Source organism: Tenrec ecaudatus, chromosome X, assembly GCF_050624435.1.
Source record: "Tenrec ecaudatus isolate mTenEca1 chromosome X, mTenEca1.hap1, whole genome shotgun sequence".
Classification (NCBI taxonomy): domain Eukaryota; kingdom Metazoa; phylum Chordata; class Mammalia; order Afrosoricida; family Tenrecidae; genus Tenrec; species Tenrec ecaudatus.
This window is the reverse complement of record NC_134548.1, coordinates 33,227,849-33,249,162: the sequence shown is the minus strand read 5'-3', so window position 1 is coordinate 33,249,162 and position 21,314 is coordinate 33,227,849. Positions and strand designations below refer to the sequence as shown.

At 38.8% G+C, this 21,314-nt stretch overlaps 1 protein-coding gene across 1 annotated transcript; it reads right to left on the bottom strand.

Moving 5' to 3' along the window:
* Positions 1 to 5,346: 5,346 nt before the first annotated feature.
* LOC142434396 (prostaglandin E synthase 3-like) lies at positions 5,347 to 6,193 on the bottom strand. The gene has a single exon (XM_075539117.1). It carries the CDS (start codon positions 6,048 to 6,050, stop codon positions 5,568 to 5,570), a length of 483 nt encoding a protein of 160 aa, XP_075395232.1. The 5' UTR covers positions 6,051 to 6,193; the 3' UTR covers positions 5,347 to 5,567.
* Between the last annotated feature and the right edge of the window lie 15,121 nt (positions 6,194 to 21,314).

Below are 21,314 nucleotides of genomic sequence, written 5' to 3'. Positions count from 1 at the left end.
CCCCACTCCCCCTCCTGCATGAGCCTTTGATAATTTATAAATTATTATTTTGTCATATCTTACCCTGTGCCACATCTCCCTTCACCCACTTTTCTGTTGCCCATCCCCAGGAAGGAGGTCACATGCAGATCCTTGTAATCGGTTCCCTCTCTCCAACATACTCTCCCTCAACCCTTCCAGTATCACCAATCACAACACTGGTCCTGAAAGTATCATCCACCCTGGATTCTCTGTGTTTGTCTTATTTGACTGCTTTTCCCGTTTGCTGAGGTCTGTTTGGTTATCCTCTAGGTCACTAGTGCGATTCTCTGCCTCCTCAAGCCTAATGGCCAGGTGTGTCAATTTGTCACTGTATTTTCTTATTTCATTCCTTAACTCTTGTATTTCCCTTTGGTGCATTGCCTTTTTCTCCTCTGTCATTTCATCTTCTTTTCTGCATTGCTTCCCTCATAACCTTCACAACTTCAAGCAACATTTTGAAAATTTATTTTTGTGGCAGGTCAATATCTGCTTCTTCTAAGCCTATCATTAGGTTCAAGACTTCTTCCAGCATTGTCTTCTGTTTCTCCTGCATTTTCATTGAAGCTGTTAGAACTGGTTGCTGTTTATGGGTTGTTTTAAAGGAGCCTGGAGCAATCTTCCTAAGTCAAGAAGCCCTGGGCTCTCTCTTGGGGGATGTGTATGAGTACTTCTATGAACTACCTGCTGGTAGCTGTACTGAGGGGTCAAGCTATCACTATATCTACCTGTGGTTTCACTCTTATCCTAGCCATCCAGTATTCCATTACTTGGAATGTGTGTTGTATATTGCTCTCATGTGGTACTGGTTGGGTTGTTGTGGGCCCATGAGGGCGTCTCTTCTCTTGACGATCTCTAAGTAGGCTTCGCATTTCTTGGAGCACCTTGGCTGGCCTTTGGTGTTTTCCTCTGCAACTGTAGTTCTGAGGAAGGTGTGTGGGTTTACTCTCCTTGGTATAGAGCTCTGTAGCTGGCAGGGGAATTAGTGTAGACAGAGAGATGGAGGTTGGGTGGATGTGCCCACCGTAGTGTGTAGCCCCACCAGTGGTGGTAAAGCATTTCCCCCAGTCACTTGTAGATCGTCAGGATTTAGGTTGAGGATGCCCCTCTTTTAGTAGGTGAGAACTCCCTGATGATTGGTGTGTGGAAGAGGACCGGCATGAATTCCAAGCTACTTTCCAAGTCAATAAATGCAGGTGGGAGCTCCCTCAGTTGGGCCTTCAGAGTTGCCCTACGCAGTGCCTGGACACCTCCAGTGGCTTGTGACAGGAAAGAGAATGAAAGGGGAGGTAAACAGAGAAAGAGGAAAATACAGACTGGAGTAACAATGCCAAGCAAACTGACACCCACTCTCTCACACAGAACTAAAATGCCGAGAGTAAACAAAAGTGAAAACAGTAAAAAAAGAAAGAAAGAAAGAAAGAAAGAAAGAAAAGAAAACAACAAAGAAGGAGAACTTAATATGCTGAGGCTATGGTAGGAAATAGAGAAGAGCTAGAAGACGAGGAGAAAAGAAGAAACCATGAAAAAAGAACACAAATAAAGAAAAAAAAAAGAGTGGGGAAGGAGAATTTTAAAAATAGATAAAGAAATAGCTGACCTCGTGCTGTGCTGTGTGTAGCTCTGACTCGTCCTGTGTGCAGCACTGTCTAAGGGTGCCCACTGGGAGGACAGGGTTGCCCTAGGCAGAGTGTAGGGGTCTGAGAACCAGCAGTGGCTTGTGAAAGGAATGAGAGGGAGCAGAGAGAATCATACAAGCAGAGAGAGAAGCGAAGAGAACAAAGGCAGAAAGTGGAAAGAAAGAAAAAGAGAATAAAGAGAAAGAAGGGGAAAAAAACCCAACTCTGTTCACTAATATTGGCTGTGATGATAAAGAAGGAGAGAGAAGGAGGAAATAAAGAATAAAGAGATAGCTGATCCCCGATTGCTTGAATGTAGGGCCAGAGGGGTTTAGACCCTGCCCCACAGTAGCAGGTTGGCGTGCCCTTTTAATGCAGGGAACCAGTGGTGCTGGGCAGAATTTCCCTAGTTAATGAGATCGCCTTAGAGGTCTGATGGAGGTTTCCTCAGCAGCCCAGTACAGTGTAGATGTTTGTCCCAGCTGCTTTGTGTGGTGTACAGCACTCCCTCAGAGGGCAGGCTGGAGTTCTTCCTGCTATTTGGGTTGATTTGTAGGGGACTTTAGTTATAACCACACTCAGAAGTAGGTGCTATTTCTTATATCCATTATTAGCAGTGAGGAAACTAAGATATAAACTTTAAAATAACTTGTCCACAATGACATTGCTTGTGTATCTGTAGGTTGATGTCATTTGTCTTACCGACAATGCCTTCCTTAACAACTACTTACCAATGTTAGACGAATCTTTAATGAGGCATTTGTATTAATTATGACTCAGAAACATCCTTTTTTTAAAAATTAAGATTTTTGTTATCTGATAAGAAAGCTTCAAAATAAAAAAAAAACAAAACAACCACTAGCAGTATAGATGGAAAAGATGTCTTGAATATAAGCTAATGCATATATTGTTTATTCAAATGACTTTCACATGACTGATAAGGTTGTATCATGCTGCATTCTTTAAAATATGAGTTTTCTGTTTAGCTCACTCTGAGTAAATACAACATGGGACAATTCTTAATTATCTAGCCAATAAACATCTAATGAAATTCAAATAGTACTGGTGACAAATCAACCTTGATATTTCAAAATTCAAATCCATATAGAGATAATGGTAGGTAGACAGATATTTGTAATAAAATGGCAAATACACAGAAATACCCTTTGTCCAGTTTCCCCTAATGCTAATATTTTGCAACAAACACTATGGTGCATGATCTTAATCAGGTTATCAACAGTGGTAGAATCCATTAATTATAATCAGATTTTCCCAGTAATCACCTTGTTTGTGTGTGTGTGTGTGTGTTCTGTACAATTTTATAGTATCTATATATTCTTTGGATGTGGGCAAAACATGTCAGGTCCTTGCCTTTGGTGGTAGGGGTAGGAATCCAGTCTGATGTGATCAGAGGGACTCCCTTTGGAGCTGCAGCTGTCATTTTCTCTTTGTCAGTTGGGAGTCAGAGAATATCTGGGTTCACCATCTTCTGTTGCACAGGGTTCTTGGGACTCTCCACTGATAGTTCCTTCAGTGGTCTTCTTATGACCATTCAGAGTTCTCTTCTAGTTGCTTCTGGTATCCTCACCACTGTTTATTGCTATATTTAGTGGGCTGAAATATATATGGTGGGGGAACCACTGCATATTCACATATCTTTAAGAAGTTACAATTTCTTAACCATTAGCTATTAAAGTCAATGAAACTTCATGTGTAAAGACCTGGAGTTTGAAAACAAAAAGAGAATAATACATTTCTCAAACTGAAAGAACTGAAGAAAAAATTCAAGACTTGAATTGAAATACTGAAGAGTCCTCTGGACATAATATTGAGTGATACAGAAAGCATAAAAAGAAGATGGTCAGCCATTTCAGGAGGTAACCTCAGGGGCCAATGTTATTGAAGTAAGAAATATAAACAACACAAAAGACATTCGTAAAAAATAAGGTCCCCAAATTGATGGGATACCAATTGAGATATTTTAACATCATAGGGAGTTATGCGTTGTGGTGTTGCTGCAAGGTCAGAAATCTGAACCCCCAGCCACTCATTAGGAAAAACAAAGATGAGACTTTCTACTCCCAGAAAGACATACATTCTCATAAAGTCACAGGTTCAGTTCTAGTCTGTCCCATCGGGTAGATATGAGTCAGAGTCAGTGAATTTTGTTTGGTTTAAGTATGTTGGAAGCACTGACTTGTCCATTCCAAGAAATTTTGAAGACAGTTACCTGGCTAATGATTGGGAGAATCCCTATTTGTGCCCACTCTAAAGAAAAGTGATCTCACAGAAAGTGAAGATTGACAAACAATTTCAATAATATCATATATACATAACAGTTTGCAGAGCTGCTGCTACTTAATGTCATCAGTGATCATCACTAGACAATTTTTTTATCAAGTACTCTTTGCAAGAAGACTTAAACCATGTTCATGAATAGTAGTTTTCCAATTAGCAATGAAGATACTTTTATTTTCTTCTATCTAACCCCTGTATTTATATCTTAACCTGATTATGAACCTGGGAGGAGAAAATAGAGAAGTTATTTATTTATCTTTTCAATCACACTTATAAGTAATATGAAGATTTGATTATTTGCGGCCAAACAATAAAATGGGGAAAATTATGATTAGGGAAATGTGGTTGCACTATGAAAAAATGACTTTGGAGTGGGTTAGATGTGAAAATTGAGAAAATCATTTTGGAGCCTACTTTAGTAATCAGTAGAGACTGGTTAAGACATAAGATGGAATGGTAAAGTGGAGGAGACATTAAGAGAAGAATCAGCCCATCCATTGGCTACTGGAGATGCCCTCACAGAGGGGTCTAGGGGAGGAGATGAGTCAGTCAGAGTGTAATGTAGCACCGATGAAGAATACAGCTTTCCTCCAGTTCCTAAATGTTTCCTCCCCCCCCCCCCAACCAACTACCATGATCCGAATTCTACCTTGCAAGTCTAGATAGAGCAGAGGATGCACACTGGTACCGATAGGAGCTGGAGGCACAGGGAATTCAGGGCGGATGATACGTTCAGGACCAGGGGTGTGCGGGGCAATACTGGGAGGGTAGACGGTGAGTGGGTTGGAAAGAGGGAACCGATTACAAGGCTCTACATGTAACCTCCTCCCTGGGGGATGGACAACAGAAAAGGGGGTGAAGGGAGACGCCAGACAAAATAATAATTTATAAATTATCAAGGGCTCATGAGGGAGGGGGGATCAGGGAGCGAGGGGGAAAAAGAGAACTTGATGCAAAGGGCTTAAGTGGAGAGCGAATGCTTTTAAAGTGATTACGGCGAAGAATGTACAGATGTGCTTTATGCAATTGATGTATGTATGGACTGTGATAGGAGTTGTATGAGTCCTTAAAAATGTTTTAAAAAATCAACAACAAAATAGTTATATGAACCCCTAACAAAATGATTATTAAAAAAGAGAAGAATCAGTTTAATACGGTTCCAATGCTATTTATGAATAAAGTTTACACTATTCTTTTTTTTTTACCAGTTTATGGTGCCAGCCAATTTATTTCAGCCATTTTGACTCAGGTACTAAAATCTAAATTTTAGTTATCTTTCTCTAAGCTGAGAGCTTCCTCTCATATGTCAGTATCTATGTTATGAAGTAAAGGAGACTCAGGTGAAATGTTTTATTTATTACAACTGCTGAATCATTTGCCTAAGACCTCAACAGCTTCACGGAAGTCTGGGAAATGTTCATGCATAAGGTTATTGCCTTAGCTGACTTAAAACTGCCCCCATACAATGGTACTTATCAACCCTTAGTGAAGCCTTTAAAAAACAAACAGTTTGGAAAATGGGTTAAGGAAGGCAAATACAGAATCTGCCTTTAGAGCTATCAGTCAGGAATTATTTCAATTATGAAATCTTGTAGAAGTTATTTTTCTTTCTCAAAACCTCGGTGACATTTTTTACTCCAGATCTGGCATTTTTTCGTCATCACTGTCTTGTGAGTCATCATCTGCTCCATCTACTTCTGGTAAATCTACATCCTCATCACCACCCATGTTGTTCATCATCTCAGAGAAACGGTCAAAATTAGACATGTCTTCATCTGAATCATCTTCCCAGTCTTTCCAATTATTGAAGTCCACACTAAGCCATTTAAGCTTTGCTCTTTCTTTTGTTAACCTTGGCCATGACTGCCCGGATTCCCCTTTTCGTAAACAACATAAGATTGATCTGTCCGTTCTTTTATGCTTGGAATCATTTGGATCAATACAGTGAAAAAGATCAATTTCGTTTAAATGTTTAAAATTATCACTTCCTCCAAGACAGCTGAATGTAAGTTTGGACTTCTCAAAATTTACATTAACATCTTTACTATCTTCAACACAAAATTCAATAAAGACAAAGTCCCTGCGATCATACCACTTTGCAGAAGCAGGCTGCATTGTGAACGGGGCAGGGGGACGGGCGAGCGGGTGGGCGGGCCTCTCCGGCGGCAGCGGCTGGGGAATGGGCTCCTCTCCGGTGGCGAATCCGGGGTTTTCTCCCCGGTCGCGGCCTCCTCTCGCTTTCCTCAGGCGGCGGCGGCGGCGGCCACACTATTCTATCTTATACTTTATACACCTTCTCTTATTCCACTGTTCTTCATTTCCAATGTGGCTTATAGAATGAGTGTTTTCACAAAATTTAATTGTTGCTTATCATTTAAATCATTGTCCATTGCTATAACGTTCAATGATTAAACAGTTAACCTCATGTACACACGTACAGGCCTTCGTTGCCTGATTGTCTAATGTTCTCATCTTACCTCTCTGAATTTGGTTGTATGTATCTTCTTTTTAAAATAGAGTGGCATTTTCATGAAAGAAACAAGGCTTCCTGAGTGGACAAGGGCAGGTACAATCCCAAAGGGGAGGGACTTTAGGCACACTTTATATCTAGAACTTAAGTTATTCCTGTGGTAAAATAATCAGCCATTTCAGACTAAAAGGCAGCATTTACTCAAGGACAAAATTTATTTCAGAGAGTTGGAAAAGTTGGAGGAATGGAAAGAGGAAACACAGGGAGAATGGTGTATATGTGATAGTTTATTGAGGAAATTACAGTGGAGGAGTTGACAAATAAATGGTTATGAACTATTGAAGGTAGGACTAATGATCTGCTCTGTAAACTCCACCTATTTCTCAAAAAAACATTCAAAACTGAAATTTAAAGACCATAAAATGACTGGAGTTTTATCAGATGGTGCAAATGATTTGTACTAAATGGTTGACCTAAAGATTGGCAGTTTGAACATAGCTAGAAGGATCACAGAAGAAAGATGTGGTGGCCTGTGTCTAAAAAGATTGAACCCAAGAAAGCTCTATGGTGTAGTTCTCCTCTCTAACAGATGGGGTTACATCTTGAATAAAATTAAATGGAAGGTGAACATTTGGATACTTTCTTTGTTAAAACTCATCCTCAGATGACAGCTATCCTCCAGGAGTCTTCTGCTCTCTCCATATTCAGCCCCAATATGCAATCACTTCTCTCTTTAGACATCATTTGAATATCTTCTACTCTTTTGGAAAACAACTAGCAAAATTGGATTGTACTATTTGTCTACAAAAGATGCAAATCTTCTATGAAACTTTTTTAGATATTTAGAGTTATATTTACCGGTACTCTCCTTTATTTTCTTGACCAATCAGATCCCATCTCTATCTTCCAATATTTCCGCAGGCATTCTGATCTTTTATTTGTTTTGTAGACTTCCTGACATTTCAATGGAGCTTTGGATAAAATGGGAGGGGGGATATATGTACCAAATTCTTTGCCCTGGGGAGAGAGATATATTGATTTCTTAAAATACTTGTAACTAGATGATAACATTACAGTTTTAGTGCTTAGTATGAAAAATGTTGCGGTAACACCACCAGTACTTTTAAATGATTTAGGCTTCCAGAAAATAGTCAGATTAAGTTTTTGTTGCTCTTTGTGAAAACTCTTAAACTCAGATTATAAATGACTTGTCCATCATCCTCTGATTTCACATCACAGCCCTTTCTTTACTTTGACAAAGCCTGCTCTACTAAAGGAAAAGAGATCAGAAGGTTTGTGTTGCTTGTTCTTGAACGTGAAGATGAATATAAGCGCCCTGTGAAGCTGAATAGGCTCAATGGCAGTGGGTCTTGTTTGGGTATTGGTCGGGAGGAGTTGAAACTCAATGACAGTAATTGTAGTTTTGTGCAAAATTAAGAATTTTCCTCTATGCAGATATAGATTATAAAGACTGTTTAACTTTGTGGCGTTTGTAAAATAATTTTCTAAGTGCGGCCTAGCAGTACTCCTGGTGTAAGTCTTGTCTGCTTAAACTGGTATGCACAACACGAATTCTCTTGGTCATAATTGCAGCCATTTTTCATGTGTTGTGTATTTTGAGGTTATCAGCAGACATCCTTTGGTTGTACACTGTTGGGAAATTGAAGCAAAGGAAATACAAATGTTTGTAACATCTTGTAAAGATAAATATTGTATAAAATACTTGCTCTTTTAGGGACACAACATGATTTTCTTACCAAGAATTTAGTGAGGTAAAGGCAAAGTCAGGATTGGAAAATATTCAATATAATTTGAATCTATAATGCTAAAACAGTAAACGTCAAGGAAGTTTCTAAACAAGGCAGCTAAAGTGCAAAGAAGAAGCATCCTTGCCTGTCCCTTTGCTCAGGTGCCTGGCACTGCAGGATTTACACTGGGCCCAAAGTTCTCTAAATTACTGTGTTCCTGCTGCTTTTCTCTGTGTAATAGAGTCTTCCTGGTTTGTGAACACCATGGGACTCGGCCCTTTGAAGACTTTTCTTTTAAAAGAGTGTCATGTTGCTCCAGGTTTTACCCAGAAAAGCGCAGTGATAACTGGTAACAGTTCTGTTAATGTTTCTATACTTTCCACCAGAATAAATTTCTTGTTGGGCCAATATTCCCTATTTGCTTGGAATTTTCTCTCTCATTTCACTTTGTATTTTGAGAGTTTTTTTATGTAATAGTTCTTCTTCCTCTGTTTGTGGACAGCAAACTTAGAAAATAACTGTTAATAAAGCAGCTAGGTTTTTGCTCATTGTGTTTAGTACATAAAGAACTACTAATCAGCTGTATCTGTTCCAACTGTTGTTTTCTCCCCCCCCCCCACAGGCACATAATTTCCTTATATTGAACTTATGTCAATAGACCTTGTGTGGAGCTGGGGTTCATTTGGTCTCTGGGAAGAAAAATCTTAAGGGTAATCTCTAACTGTAGCTAGAGCCAACCTGTCTTCCTTGGAACCAAATTGGCCACAGTCTCAGAACAGAAAATTGTGGGGATATGGGCATTTTAAATAGAAAAAAACATTTTTTCAATCAGCTGGACACCCGTTTTAGTCACTTAACATATATGTGTCACTCCAGAAAGAACTAAAACTAAATCTCCTCTCCACGCACTATAGAAGTTTCCGACGCTATACAGCAGCAGTTCTCAACTTGTGGGTCATGACCCCTTTGAGGATCGAATGATCCTTTCACAGGGGTTGCCTGGCTCATAACAGTAACAAATGACAGTGATGAAGTAACAATGAAAATAATTTTATGGTTGGGGGGGTCACCACAACATGAGGAACTGCATTAAAGGGTCGTGGCATTAGGAAGGTTGAGAACCACTGCTATAGAGTAACAAATCTGTTGTAATACTCCCTTTCAAAAACTCAAAACCAAATTCAATGTGATTGCAACTCATAATTTGACCCTACTGTTTGTTGTTGTTTGTTAGGTGAAGTCGAGTCAGTTGTGACTCATAGCACCACTGTGTACAACGGAAGGAAACACTATACACTGCCTGGTCTTGTACCAACCTCACAATTGTTCTTCCGCTTAGGGGCATTATTGCAGCCACTGTGTGATGAGAGGACACCATCCCGATGCCCACGATTCCTGCTCTTAAACCACGCGGTGCTCCCTTGTTCTGTTTGCATATCATTAAACTCACTCTGTAAGATGCACAGTTCAGTGGTTTGTAGGGTATGCAGCTATCACCATTGTGAACCTTTAGAGCACTTCATCATTGCCCAAAGAAACCTGTGCCCCATGGCACTCATTCCCCAGTTCCAACCCTATCCCAGCCTCCACTGTCAACTCATCTCCATTTTGTCTCTGCATTTTCCTATTCTCTCCCCCAAACAAAACAAAACCCTACTACCATTGAATGCATAGCCCTGATTTGTAGCAACCCTATAGGACCGAGTGTCTGTGGGTATAAATCTGTACTGTAGGGGAAAACCTCACCTTTCTTCCTCAGATTGGTGGGTGGATTCAAATTGCTGACCTCTGAACAATTCATATGCACAGAATCATTCAATATGTGGTCTTTTGCAACTGGTTTTTATCCTGAATACAATGATTTCAAGGCCCATCCATAATAAAATGTATCAGTACCTCATTCCTTTTAATTACTTAATAATAATGCATCATATGGATTCAAGAAATTTTGTTTATCCATTAATCAACTAGCAGACATTTGGGTAGCTTCTTTTTTTGGCTCCAGAACTTTGGTGTACCACAAGTGGCCCCACATGCCTTTATTTGATCAAAATACAACTATCATTATCATAGTGGGCATTGTTTTCATTTAAAAAATGTCCTACTTATCATGGTAGCAACTGTGAAGTCTGGAGTTCTTACATGATTTATCTAGCACCTGTGCTGACCATTCATGTCTAAGCGGTGTGCAATTGGAATTGATCTTGGCATCACTATACCGGTGAGGGTGTCTTCCACCATGGAAAAATGTAGTTAATTGCAAATCATTAGCAAAACCGAACCACCCGAAGTGATGTCACTTTTACAGATACTGAACATTTCATTGGTGGATGTGGCAAAGAATCAAGTTACTACGAATCCCCAAAACATGGTTTTTGATGCTAAACATCTAACTGGACAGAGGTTTGATGATGCTGTTGTCCAGTCTGATATGAACAATTGGCAAGAATATAAGGGAAAAACTAAACATTTCTATCCAGAGGAAGTGTCTTCTATGGTTCTGAGAAAGATGAAGGAAATTGTAGAAACCTACCTTGAGAAAACTGCTAGCAATGCGATTGTTATTGTGGCAGACTGCATTGATGACTCTCAACGCCAGGCTACAAAGATGCTGCAACCACTACTGTATTTAATGTACTTAGAATCATCAATGAGAAAATTGCCTCTGCTATTGCTTAGGGCTTAGATAAAAAAAAAAAAGGTTGGTGTGGAAAGAAATGTGCTGATCTTTGGCTTAGCACTTTTGATGCATGAGTCCTCACAACTGAAGACAGATTCCTCAAAGGTAAAATCTATACCTGGAGACACTCTCTTTGCTGGAGAGTATTTTGAAAACCGAATTGTTAGCCCTTTTATTGCTGAGTTTAAGCGCAAGCATTAAAAAACAATCAGTAAGAATATAAGGTGTCTGTCGCCTATTAACATGCGAAGTGCACACTCTCTAGCACCCAAGTCAGTATTGGGATTTATTCTCTATAGGAAGAAATCAACTTCAATATCGCCATGACTTGTGCCTGATTTGAAGAATTTCATGCTGATCCATTCCTTGGCATCTTCGGGAGAAAGCTCTTAGGGATGCTAAACTAGACAAGTTACAGATCCATGATCTTGTCCTGGTGGGTGGTTCTATCCATATTCCAATATCCAGAAACTTCTTCAGGGTTTCTTCAACGGAAAAGCATTGAACAAATAAGAGCATCAAATCTCGTGAGATTATTGTTCATGGTGCAGCTTTCCAGGCAGCCATCTTCTCTGGAGGCAAATGTGAGCATGTTCAAGGTTTACTGCTCTTGGATGTCACTCCTTGTTCCTTTGCTATTGAAACTTCTGGTAGAGTCAAGACTGTCCTCATCTAGTGCAATGCTACCATACCTACCAAAGAGACACCGACCTGCACAAATGACTGTGAGAACCAGCTCAGTGTCCTCATTTAGGTTGATGACAGAACATGCCATGAGCACGGATAACAACCTGCTTTGCAAATGGGAGCTCACTGACATAGCACCTGAACCCAGTCGTGTTCTTCAGAGTGGTGGAGTACCTCTTCATTGGGACCCATTATTTAAGAGGGCAATTAAACCAGTAGATGGGAATGGAAATAGCATGATTCCACAGTAAAAGCTCGAAGGACCCACATTTGTAGCATATTGACTAGCAGTCGTAAAGAGCTAACACTGCTATGTTACATTTCTGGACCTTCTGAAAACTTGAATATAGAATATGTGCATAGGGGAAAGAAGTCAACATAGCACTTCATTAGTACTGCATTGTGAGTGGAAAATGCACTTTCCTGTATTTAAAGTGGGCAACACGAAACAAAAAACAAACCCACTGCCAGCAGGTTGACTCTGACTCATGAGAAGCTATTGGGCAAACGCGAATTGCTTCTGTAGGTTTTTGGTGACATTAACTTTACACAGGAGTAGAAAGCCTCATTTTTCTCCCACAGAGAGGCTGGTATTTTCGAATTGCTGACCTTTAGGTTAGCAACTGAAGGCAAGGGACAGAAATGACAAAGGGAGTTGAAATACTTTCATTTAAAATATATTTCTAAGCATGCGTTTTTCCTACTTGTTTGACATGTTTTTTGACATCTGAGAAGATATTTTATTTACTTTTACATTATAAAAATCACCCAAATATTTAACTACTTTAAAGCTGAAATTTTATTATGCTCATGGATTCTGTGTATGGGGAGTAAACTGGGTAGAGTGGGTAGGACTTGTCTATGTTCCACGATGTCCGAAGTCTCAGTTAAGAAGGCTTGAAGGCTTGGGCTCACTTGATGGGCAAGAGATGACATTTTGAATGCCTATATATGACTTTGCTGTACAGTTTGACTTGACTCTTGTATGCTGACCTCAGGGAGGTCAGTTTTATTGCAGCTCAGCATTTCAAACAGTGTTCCAGCAAACACATTAGAAGCATTATCATATGACCCACCTTGGCAGTCATAGAACATAACTTTTTACTTTCTTTATTGGTTGAAGCAGTCACAAACCCACTGAGATTCAAGGAGAAAGGGTCTCTCAGTGAGAAGAAAGTCATAGTTATCAGCTATGTTTTAAATGCATCATACCATAAAGAATATGTTTTGTGATGCATATAGTTTTCACCTTCAAAGTATATAATTCAAGTTATACAATCTGTATTAAATATTATATAATATATAGGAATAGAAATTCTGTCTATGAATTCAATTCTGTAATTAATTACCAGAAAAATGTAATTGCAATAATTTAGCATCTTGCTACAGAAGATATTAAGAAGTGACTTGAAAATATATTTTAAAAATTTCCATTATCTTTTAATTCCATTTTCCCATGAACTTCCTGAAGCCCCTTCATACTTATATCATAATCTGTGAAAAAAAGAAAAAGAAAAGAGAAAAATAACCAGAAAACCAAAGAAGTTGGTAATGGAAAGAATGTTGACAGAAACTTGGCTCAGTTAGAGTTACTAAAGTTGAGCTAAAGTAATGTGTGCCAAGGTTTGGGGCACCCAAACACACACAAAAATAAATCTATTGAGCTTTTATTATCTAATGATGGAAAACCAACCACATCTCCAAAGGTCTTCCACAGAATTCTATGTGACACTGCCATGTGGCCAAGTATTTAGGCTGCTTATTTGGATACTTTATCCCATCATTAATTCATTGAAAATTCCTCAAGAGCTAGAGCTGTGGATTTCTTGTGTTTTCACTCATCACAGAATGTATCACAGTCTTGCAACTAATGAAAACTAAATGCATGATTATAATATAGTCAAATACAGGAAAGAACATATACAGACAAGTCAGTAGAAATGAGGATTATTTTAAACAAATAGATTAAATGCAAAAAGTTAATTTAAAACTTAGGATGTCAAGTTCTCTCTAATTTCCTATGTTATAGAGAGAGCCATACTTATAGGTTTTAAGAAAAACAAGTATGAGGAAATCCCCTGTGAATGCCTTGTTTCGAAGTCATGGGGTTTCATTAGTTAGGATCCCTCTGAGTGGCACTATGAACATGAAACTCCCCATGGCTAATATGTTTTAACATCACAAATGTAAAGAATTCACTTTTCTGAATGACTACCTTTTCTTCAGGAAATTATGGTGGGCATAGAACATGGGGGATAATAATATATATTTCATAGTCTTGTGGTAAGAATTAAATTATATTATAGAGATTTTTAAGCACCATAATACTATACAGTTGAATTTTTTCTGGTTCCACTAACTTCATATTGGGTTATAGGAATATTCTTTTGCAGTGAATGACATGAAAGTCCATATCTGACATTCTCAGGCTTCCCTATTTCTGTGATGCAGGGGCCAGACAAAGCTCCACATTCCATCCTTCTTTACCTACTCTGACACCAGCCAGTCTTCCTACAGCACTCTTATATTGAGTTTGAGCATTAGTTCCAATGGCCACACAGAACTCACAGACAATACTCACAATTATAGGGGTTTATTAGTGAAGTTAATAGGTTACCACTAGTCAGAATCAATAAGTAGTAAGGATGCAGTCATTGGTCTGCAGCAGTACCTTTCTTCAGCCAGCAACCAAATCTATCTCTGACCCATAGCCTCTTGGCCTCTGCAGAGCAGGGAGCCAACCTGCTGCTCTGTCTCACAGTCTCATAGTCTTGCCACTGTTTGTCTTGCTCTGTCCCATAGTCTCTATACCACCTGTTTCTGGTACCTCTGGTCTGGGCCTCTGCTACTTCAGAAAGAGATCTATAGTGTGCTCTGCCAATAGACCTGGGCAATGGCTTTGATGGAGGTGATTTTTTTTGGTATTGTAGTTGACCCTAGCCCCAGAAAAACAAAAGCTGGTGACCCAAGTCACATATTCTAGTAGCGTCTGAAGATGAACCCCATCTCGATCATATAACAGAGAAAAAATAAAACAAAAGCCAATCTCATTGCCAATGAGTCCATGCCATCTCAAAGTGACCCTGCAGGAAAGAACCCTGTGAGTTTTCAGGATTGTAACTCTTTATGGGAGTAGACAACCCCTTCCACGACCTTTCTCCCTGTAACAGAGAAATACCTTTCAAAACAGAATCATAGTCACTGACAGAGTTCAGAATTATAACACATCACAAGGAATTATGACTAGAAGGACGACATGAATTGACTACATCTCAATTATACTAGAAATTCCTGAGAAAATAAGGCCAATGTATACTTAATGAATTAAATCCAGTTCAGGTTTTGAATAAAAAGTTTCATTATTTCATCACAGTTAAAATTGGATTCCGTCTTCATTGGACCACCATTTGCTTTGCTAAAAAAACACACTTAACATTGATGTTCATTTTTTTAAAAACTACTTTTATTGGGGGCTCGTACACAATTGGAGGCACTTATCACAATCCATACATGCATCCAGTGTGTCAATCACATTTGCACATTTGCTGCTATCATCATTTTCAAAGCATTCTTTCCCCCTTAAACCCCTCATATCAGCTCCCAATGGTGATGTTCTTGTGGCATTCTACAAAGCATAATCTTAAATACTTTTCATAAAAAGGAAAAGTGTCAAATACTGTGATTAAAATATTATGACTAAGAATGAACATTGAAATCAGATACTTCATAGGTGGTGAATGGTAGTTGGGAGTGTATGTCATTTTTTAGACCCATGGGAATGACTTCGTTTTCTTTGGATGTTGAATATATAGTTCAGCATTGATCTAAGATAGTGGGACATTAGAATGCTTCAATCTTATGCTGTTTTCCCTTTTTAATGCAATTGCTACAAGGCATAGTTTCTATGTTTCCTTGGTTAGAAAATGTATAATTTTTGAAGTCTTTGCTTACTATATGTAGATATATATTTGCCTTTTTAGCTGAGGTTAAAATATCATTTAGAATAATATCTTTTGGGGGATGCCTCAGCTACGTGGGATTTCCCACTAGTATTGACTCCTTGGGCTGTAGAAATTCTATCCTCTCAAAACTTAAATTGGGAGTGGGAACTCTCTTTTCTTCCTTTTTGTCTTTCTCCAAAATTAGTGATCTCATTTTAAAAACAATTGGAAGGTATCTGAAAACATTCAGTGGTGCTAAATCATTGTCAGAGGGGTTTTTGTTTCTCTTAGAAATTGAAAATACATCACAGAATGCCATTTAAGTTTGACTCACAAAACCAAATTCTGAAGACAATGATTACTGTGATCATTAACAGCAATATATGAATTCACTTATTCATTCAACAAACAAATATTTTAAGAGCACGTATTGAGTTTCAGGGACTGTAATCAATGCTTATAATACAAAGAACACAAAACTCAGTTCCTGCTCTAAAGGATAAGAGAGTCTTAAGATAAATCAATATTCAAGTAGCATGAACAAGTATGAGGATTTAGAGAACAGTAAAATCTGGAAGGTGTAGCCCTGACGCAAAGGAAAAGGAAATCAGAGCCAAATGAACAACTCAAGACAGGCTGCACTTGGCACTATTTTGAAGGATGTATAGAATGGACAGCTTCCAATCCATTTGAACTTTCATTATGCTGCTGGTCAACATAGGTTGAATGTTCTCATTTCTTTCTAAAAGAAGTGGGTTCCCGATGGGATTGAACAACCGGATTGTATGTGAATGGCTATATTAGAGTTTGTAAGCTATGTCAGTAAAACTGATATAAAAAGTAAACCAAAGAAGTGGGGGAGATGAAGCATTGGGCAGAAAAATTTAGTGGAGCGAAGTTAGAATGTAGGGTACTTGTTGAATTTAACCGATACTGCATATATTCCCTAAGCATTCCTATTTTGCTTGAACATTTTCTACTTGCCTGGGCAACAGGGCTTTCTCTGATAGTTTTAGCCCTCAGGGTTATGGCTAGAATTGTTGGAGTACTGATACCCCAAGTGACATCTTTCAGTTAATGGCAGATGGAAATCAGATGGTAAATACCTCCGTTTTATTGTCCCTCTAGTGGGATACATGTGAGACCTGTCTATACTATCACGCAGAGGTCCCCAGTGGCAATGAATCTCAATTGCACATAGTTGTGACTCAATCATTAATGTGCTCTGAATGGGCATCCTTCTTTTTCCCTCTCCTTTACATCCCAATTGCATCCTACAATCATCATCCTGGAAAACTGCTTCCACTCAAATTACTGTCTCAGGTCATATCCTGGGAGAACCCAACTTGAGATACTGGGAAATCTATTCGCTGATGCATGAGGCTGAAGACAAAGAGACTCCTTCAACTCTGGCTTGTTAAACAGATAGATAGCAGCACTGGTGAGTGAATATGAGCTATCTTTCTTTATCCAGGAGACACATGAAAAACTCATGAGCATTGTAATAGTCCAAATCACCCGTGGCATAAGCCTCTGTAATACAGGTTTGATTTGCTTTTGATTTTGATGTGTTTTTTTTAAATCTTTGAGTCCATGTCAAACTATTGTGATCCTCTATGTGTGGAGTAGAGTGCTTTCACAGGGATGTCAAAGCTGTGACCTTTGGAAATTAGATTTGCCAGGTTTGCCTTCTGAAAAGCTGCTCAGTGGGTTCAAATGACTAACCTTTTAGCTCGTGTTTGGGTAATTTGTCTTTGTACAATGCAGGGATTCTATTGACTTTAGAACCCTAATATCGGTACCTTGTTAGCCTCTATGTGCATCCACAATATCTTGGTCCCTCTTGAGTACTTCCTGCTCAAATCTGCATCATCTTTCTTATAGGGGATCACGCAAGCACTTGTCAGTTTGGCCTGCTCGGCACCTTCCACACAAATGCTCTGCTGGGTGCTTCTTCCAGCAACTTTAGCACTTTGATCATCTACACTGGTTACAGTCTATTCTAGCAGAGTTCGCATTCACAGCTTATGTATCGGTGGCACTCTGGGCCCCTGCTAATCTCTTCACTGCTGCTATTTTATTAATTGCATAGTATTTTTAATGTACAAGGGAGACCTGGTGGTGTAGTGGTTACATGTTGGGCTGTAATCCACGTGACTAACAGTTGGAAACCATCAGGAGTTCCAAGGAAGAAAGACTGGGCTTTCCACTCCCATAAAAATTTGCAGTTTCTATAAATGCCTTCTAGTTCTTTCCTCTATTTCCCTTTACTTTCCTCATTTATAGAGGTCTAAATATTGGCATCCACATATGTAAATATATTTATATGTAAGAATAGGGAAATAGATCTATGTACATATATTTATATGCTAAGTATTAAAGTAGCTGACAGACATTGGGCCTCTACTCAAGTACTCCCTCAACACAAGAACACTTTGTTCTCATAACCTGGTATTCCGTGATGCGCAGCTTCCCAACATGATTAGTGAAGACAAAATGGGTACTGATGGTGGCCGACTATCAAAGGATATAGCATCTGGAGTCTTAAAGGCTTGAAGATAAACAAGCAGCCATCTAGCAGAGAAGCAACAAAGTCCACATGGAAGAAACACACCAGCCTGTGTGATCGCAAGGTAACATGGGATCAGGTATCAATCATCAAAGACCCAGAACAAAAAATCTTATCAATATGAATTAGGGGGAGAGCGGAGAGGAGACTCAAAGCCCATCTGTAGACATTTGGACATCCCTTCACAGATGGGTCACAAGGAAGTGGTGCAGTATAGTACTGATGAAATATACAACTTTTCTCTAGTTCTTTAATGCTTCCTCCCCCCTCTACCATGACCCCAATTCTACCACAATTGATGTATGTATGGATTGTGATGAGTTGTATGAGTCCCTAATAAAATGTTAAAAAATAAAATTACATTAATTGAGGCAAAAAATTAGTAGTAGGGTGCAAATAATGCAAATAAATATGTATCTGCCTATATTAGATAGATAGGTCATTAGGTAGGTAGGTATGTAATATAGAAATAGATGATACATGGAATTAAAAATACTTGGATGAGATACCCTTGTGCTTTATAGGATATTCTCAGAATGGTGGTGATATAGATTTATCCTTGTACGTTACAAAGTCCCAGACGATCTACATTTAACATATACCATTTTATCAGAAAACTTTAACCAATAAGATTCAAAAACTGCACTGAACCAATCATACATATACATGATGTCTCAAGAATAATTCTGGCAAACTTTACCATAAAATAATCATATTCTCTTTTTGGGGGGAGCATGTTCACTGATGTTAGTTAACAGAGCTTTAGCTATATGTCCTGACATATTGAGTCAAGACAATAGACAGGTGGATGTAGACTCAAAGGAACACTTGAATTGCATCCATAATGGTCACCCGCCAATCCCTTCCTAAGATCTTTACTGAACCAGAATAAGAGTGGATAAATGTGAATCACAATGGAAAATTGCCAAACAAAAAGAGAGTAGATAACTATATTAGTCTAACCTAAGGTGAAATGGTGAAAATTGCCCATTCAGTAAAATAAATGAGTAATATTTCATGGAGGTGGAGGGCCAAAGGTTAGGTTAATGATTTATAAAGGTGACTGCAAAAATAGAGAAAAGGGTAATTGAGTGATAATCTCTGAATCTATATACTCAAGACTCTAACTTTTGGCTCTAGGAAAGGCACCTAAAATGGAAATGATATTAAAACAAACAGCCCAGAAATTGTGAATGTGATTCTTAAATAAAGTGTCTTCTACTTCTAATTAGGGAAGAAATAAAGAATGTTCTGCTTCTCAGTCTCATTATCAATCTAGACATTATCTGTTGGGTTAATATTTAAGAGTGTTTCTAATTGAATGTAATATGGATTGAAAAACAGTGCTCTTTTGAGAGAATAGCACAGGAAATAAGGCTACTTTGCTGCTTACTAGCAACATGCATGTGGCCCATACTGCCTTTTCTCTAAAACAACTCTGGAAACGAATGTCTGGCTGTTATTCTGGCAACATGTTTTGCAGTACTTGTTTAATATTATAAAGAGAGGACAAACCAATTCTGGCATTTAATTAAATGGTATCAACTCTGTGCTAGAAAGAGAAGGCCAATAGATATATTGATTATAGCATATCTCCTAGAAAGAAGTCTCAAGTTCAAAAAAATCATATGACCTCAATACCACCACCAACAAAAATGAAACCAATTTAGGGAATCAAGCAAGTAGCACACAACAAAGCTGGGGTTAGATGAGAAGCTTCCTTGCTTATGGGCTGGACACCATTATCTAGTTAAATATTGAGCTCTGAGACCAGAGTTCCTATATGCAATTTTCATTTACATACTTTATTCTTTTCAGCAAGTCATTGAAGAAAAAAATATTTCTGAAGTAAAAAAAAATGAAGATAACTGAAAAGCAACTGCAGCAGTACATTAACCGAGAGCTGACATAAATTCCAGCCAGATTTAAAGGAGGATGTGGAATGAGAGATAGTATAGTTAATGTCAGACGGATCTTGGCTAAAAGTAGCAAATACCACCAAGATGTTTGCCCTTGTTTTATTAACTATAAAAGTCATTGGACTGCATTGATATTTAAAAAATATAGAAACCACTATCAAATTGCAACAACAGACATTTGATTGTTATAGGGGACCTGTTCAGAGACGAGGAGATAGTCATTCAACTAGAACAAAGAGATACTACATTTTTAAAAGTCAGTAGAGGCGTGTATCAGAGTTGTACCCTATCACCATGCTTATTCAATCTGTAATCAGTGCTTGCAATACAAAGGACACAAAACTCAGTTCCTACTCTAAAGGATATGAGGGTCTTAAGGGAAATCAATTCGCAAGTAGCATGAAGTATGAGGACTCAGAGAACAGTAAAATCTGGAAGATTTTACTGACGCAAAGGAAAAGGAAATCAAAGCCAATTGGGCACACACATTTGCAACCAATGACAGCTAACCACAATATTTTTACTTTTGTCTCCTCAACTCTTGGATATAATGTGTGTGGCTAGTTTTTTTCTTTTTTTAGATCATTTTATTTGGGGTTCTTATAACTCGTATTACTATACATACATCAGTTGTATCCGATATATTAGTACATATATTGCCATCGTTCTTTTCTAGATATTTACTTTCCATTGAGCCCTTGGGATTAGTTTCTTTTCACCACACCCCTACCCTTGTGGCCCCTTGCTAGATTATTGATTGTTATTATTTTCATATCGCACACCAACTGCTGTCTCCCTTCCCCTCTGGCTTCTGTTGTTCTTCTCCCTGGATGGGGGTATGTGGTTATATGCCATTCATGTGATCAGCACCCAGCCCCCTTCATCCTACTCTTTTGGTGTTGCTATTTCTATTCTTGTTCCTGGGTTCCATGTGTTGTGAGTTTTATCTCTTGCCTGTACTTATGTATATGCTCCTGTCTAGTCCAGAGGGGGAGCAGCACTGGGGCCATGTTAGTGGGGGGGTGAGGAGGCCTCAAGGGATAGGAGGTATCTTGCGTGATCTATCAGTGTTCTACTGCAACCTGATTGGCTCATCCCCTCCCTGCGACCCCTCTGTCTGTGGATGTTCCATTGTCCACAGATTGGCTTTGGGTCTCCACTCTAACCCCCCTCATTCTCACCAATGCATTTTTGTTTGTTTGTTTGTTGTGAATCTTCTGCTGCCCATTTCCTGGTCCCGATGACACCTCATGATCTCACTGACTTGTGTGTTTCTTCCATGTTGGCTTGTTGTTTCACTATTGGATGGCTACTTGTTTAACTTCAAGCCTTTAAGACCCCAGACACTATATCTTTTAATAGCCG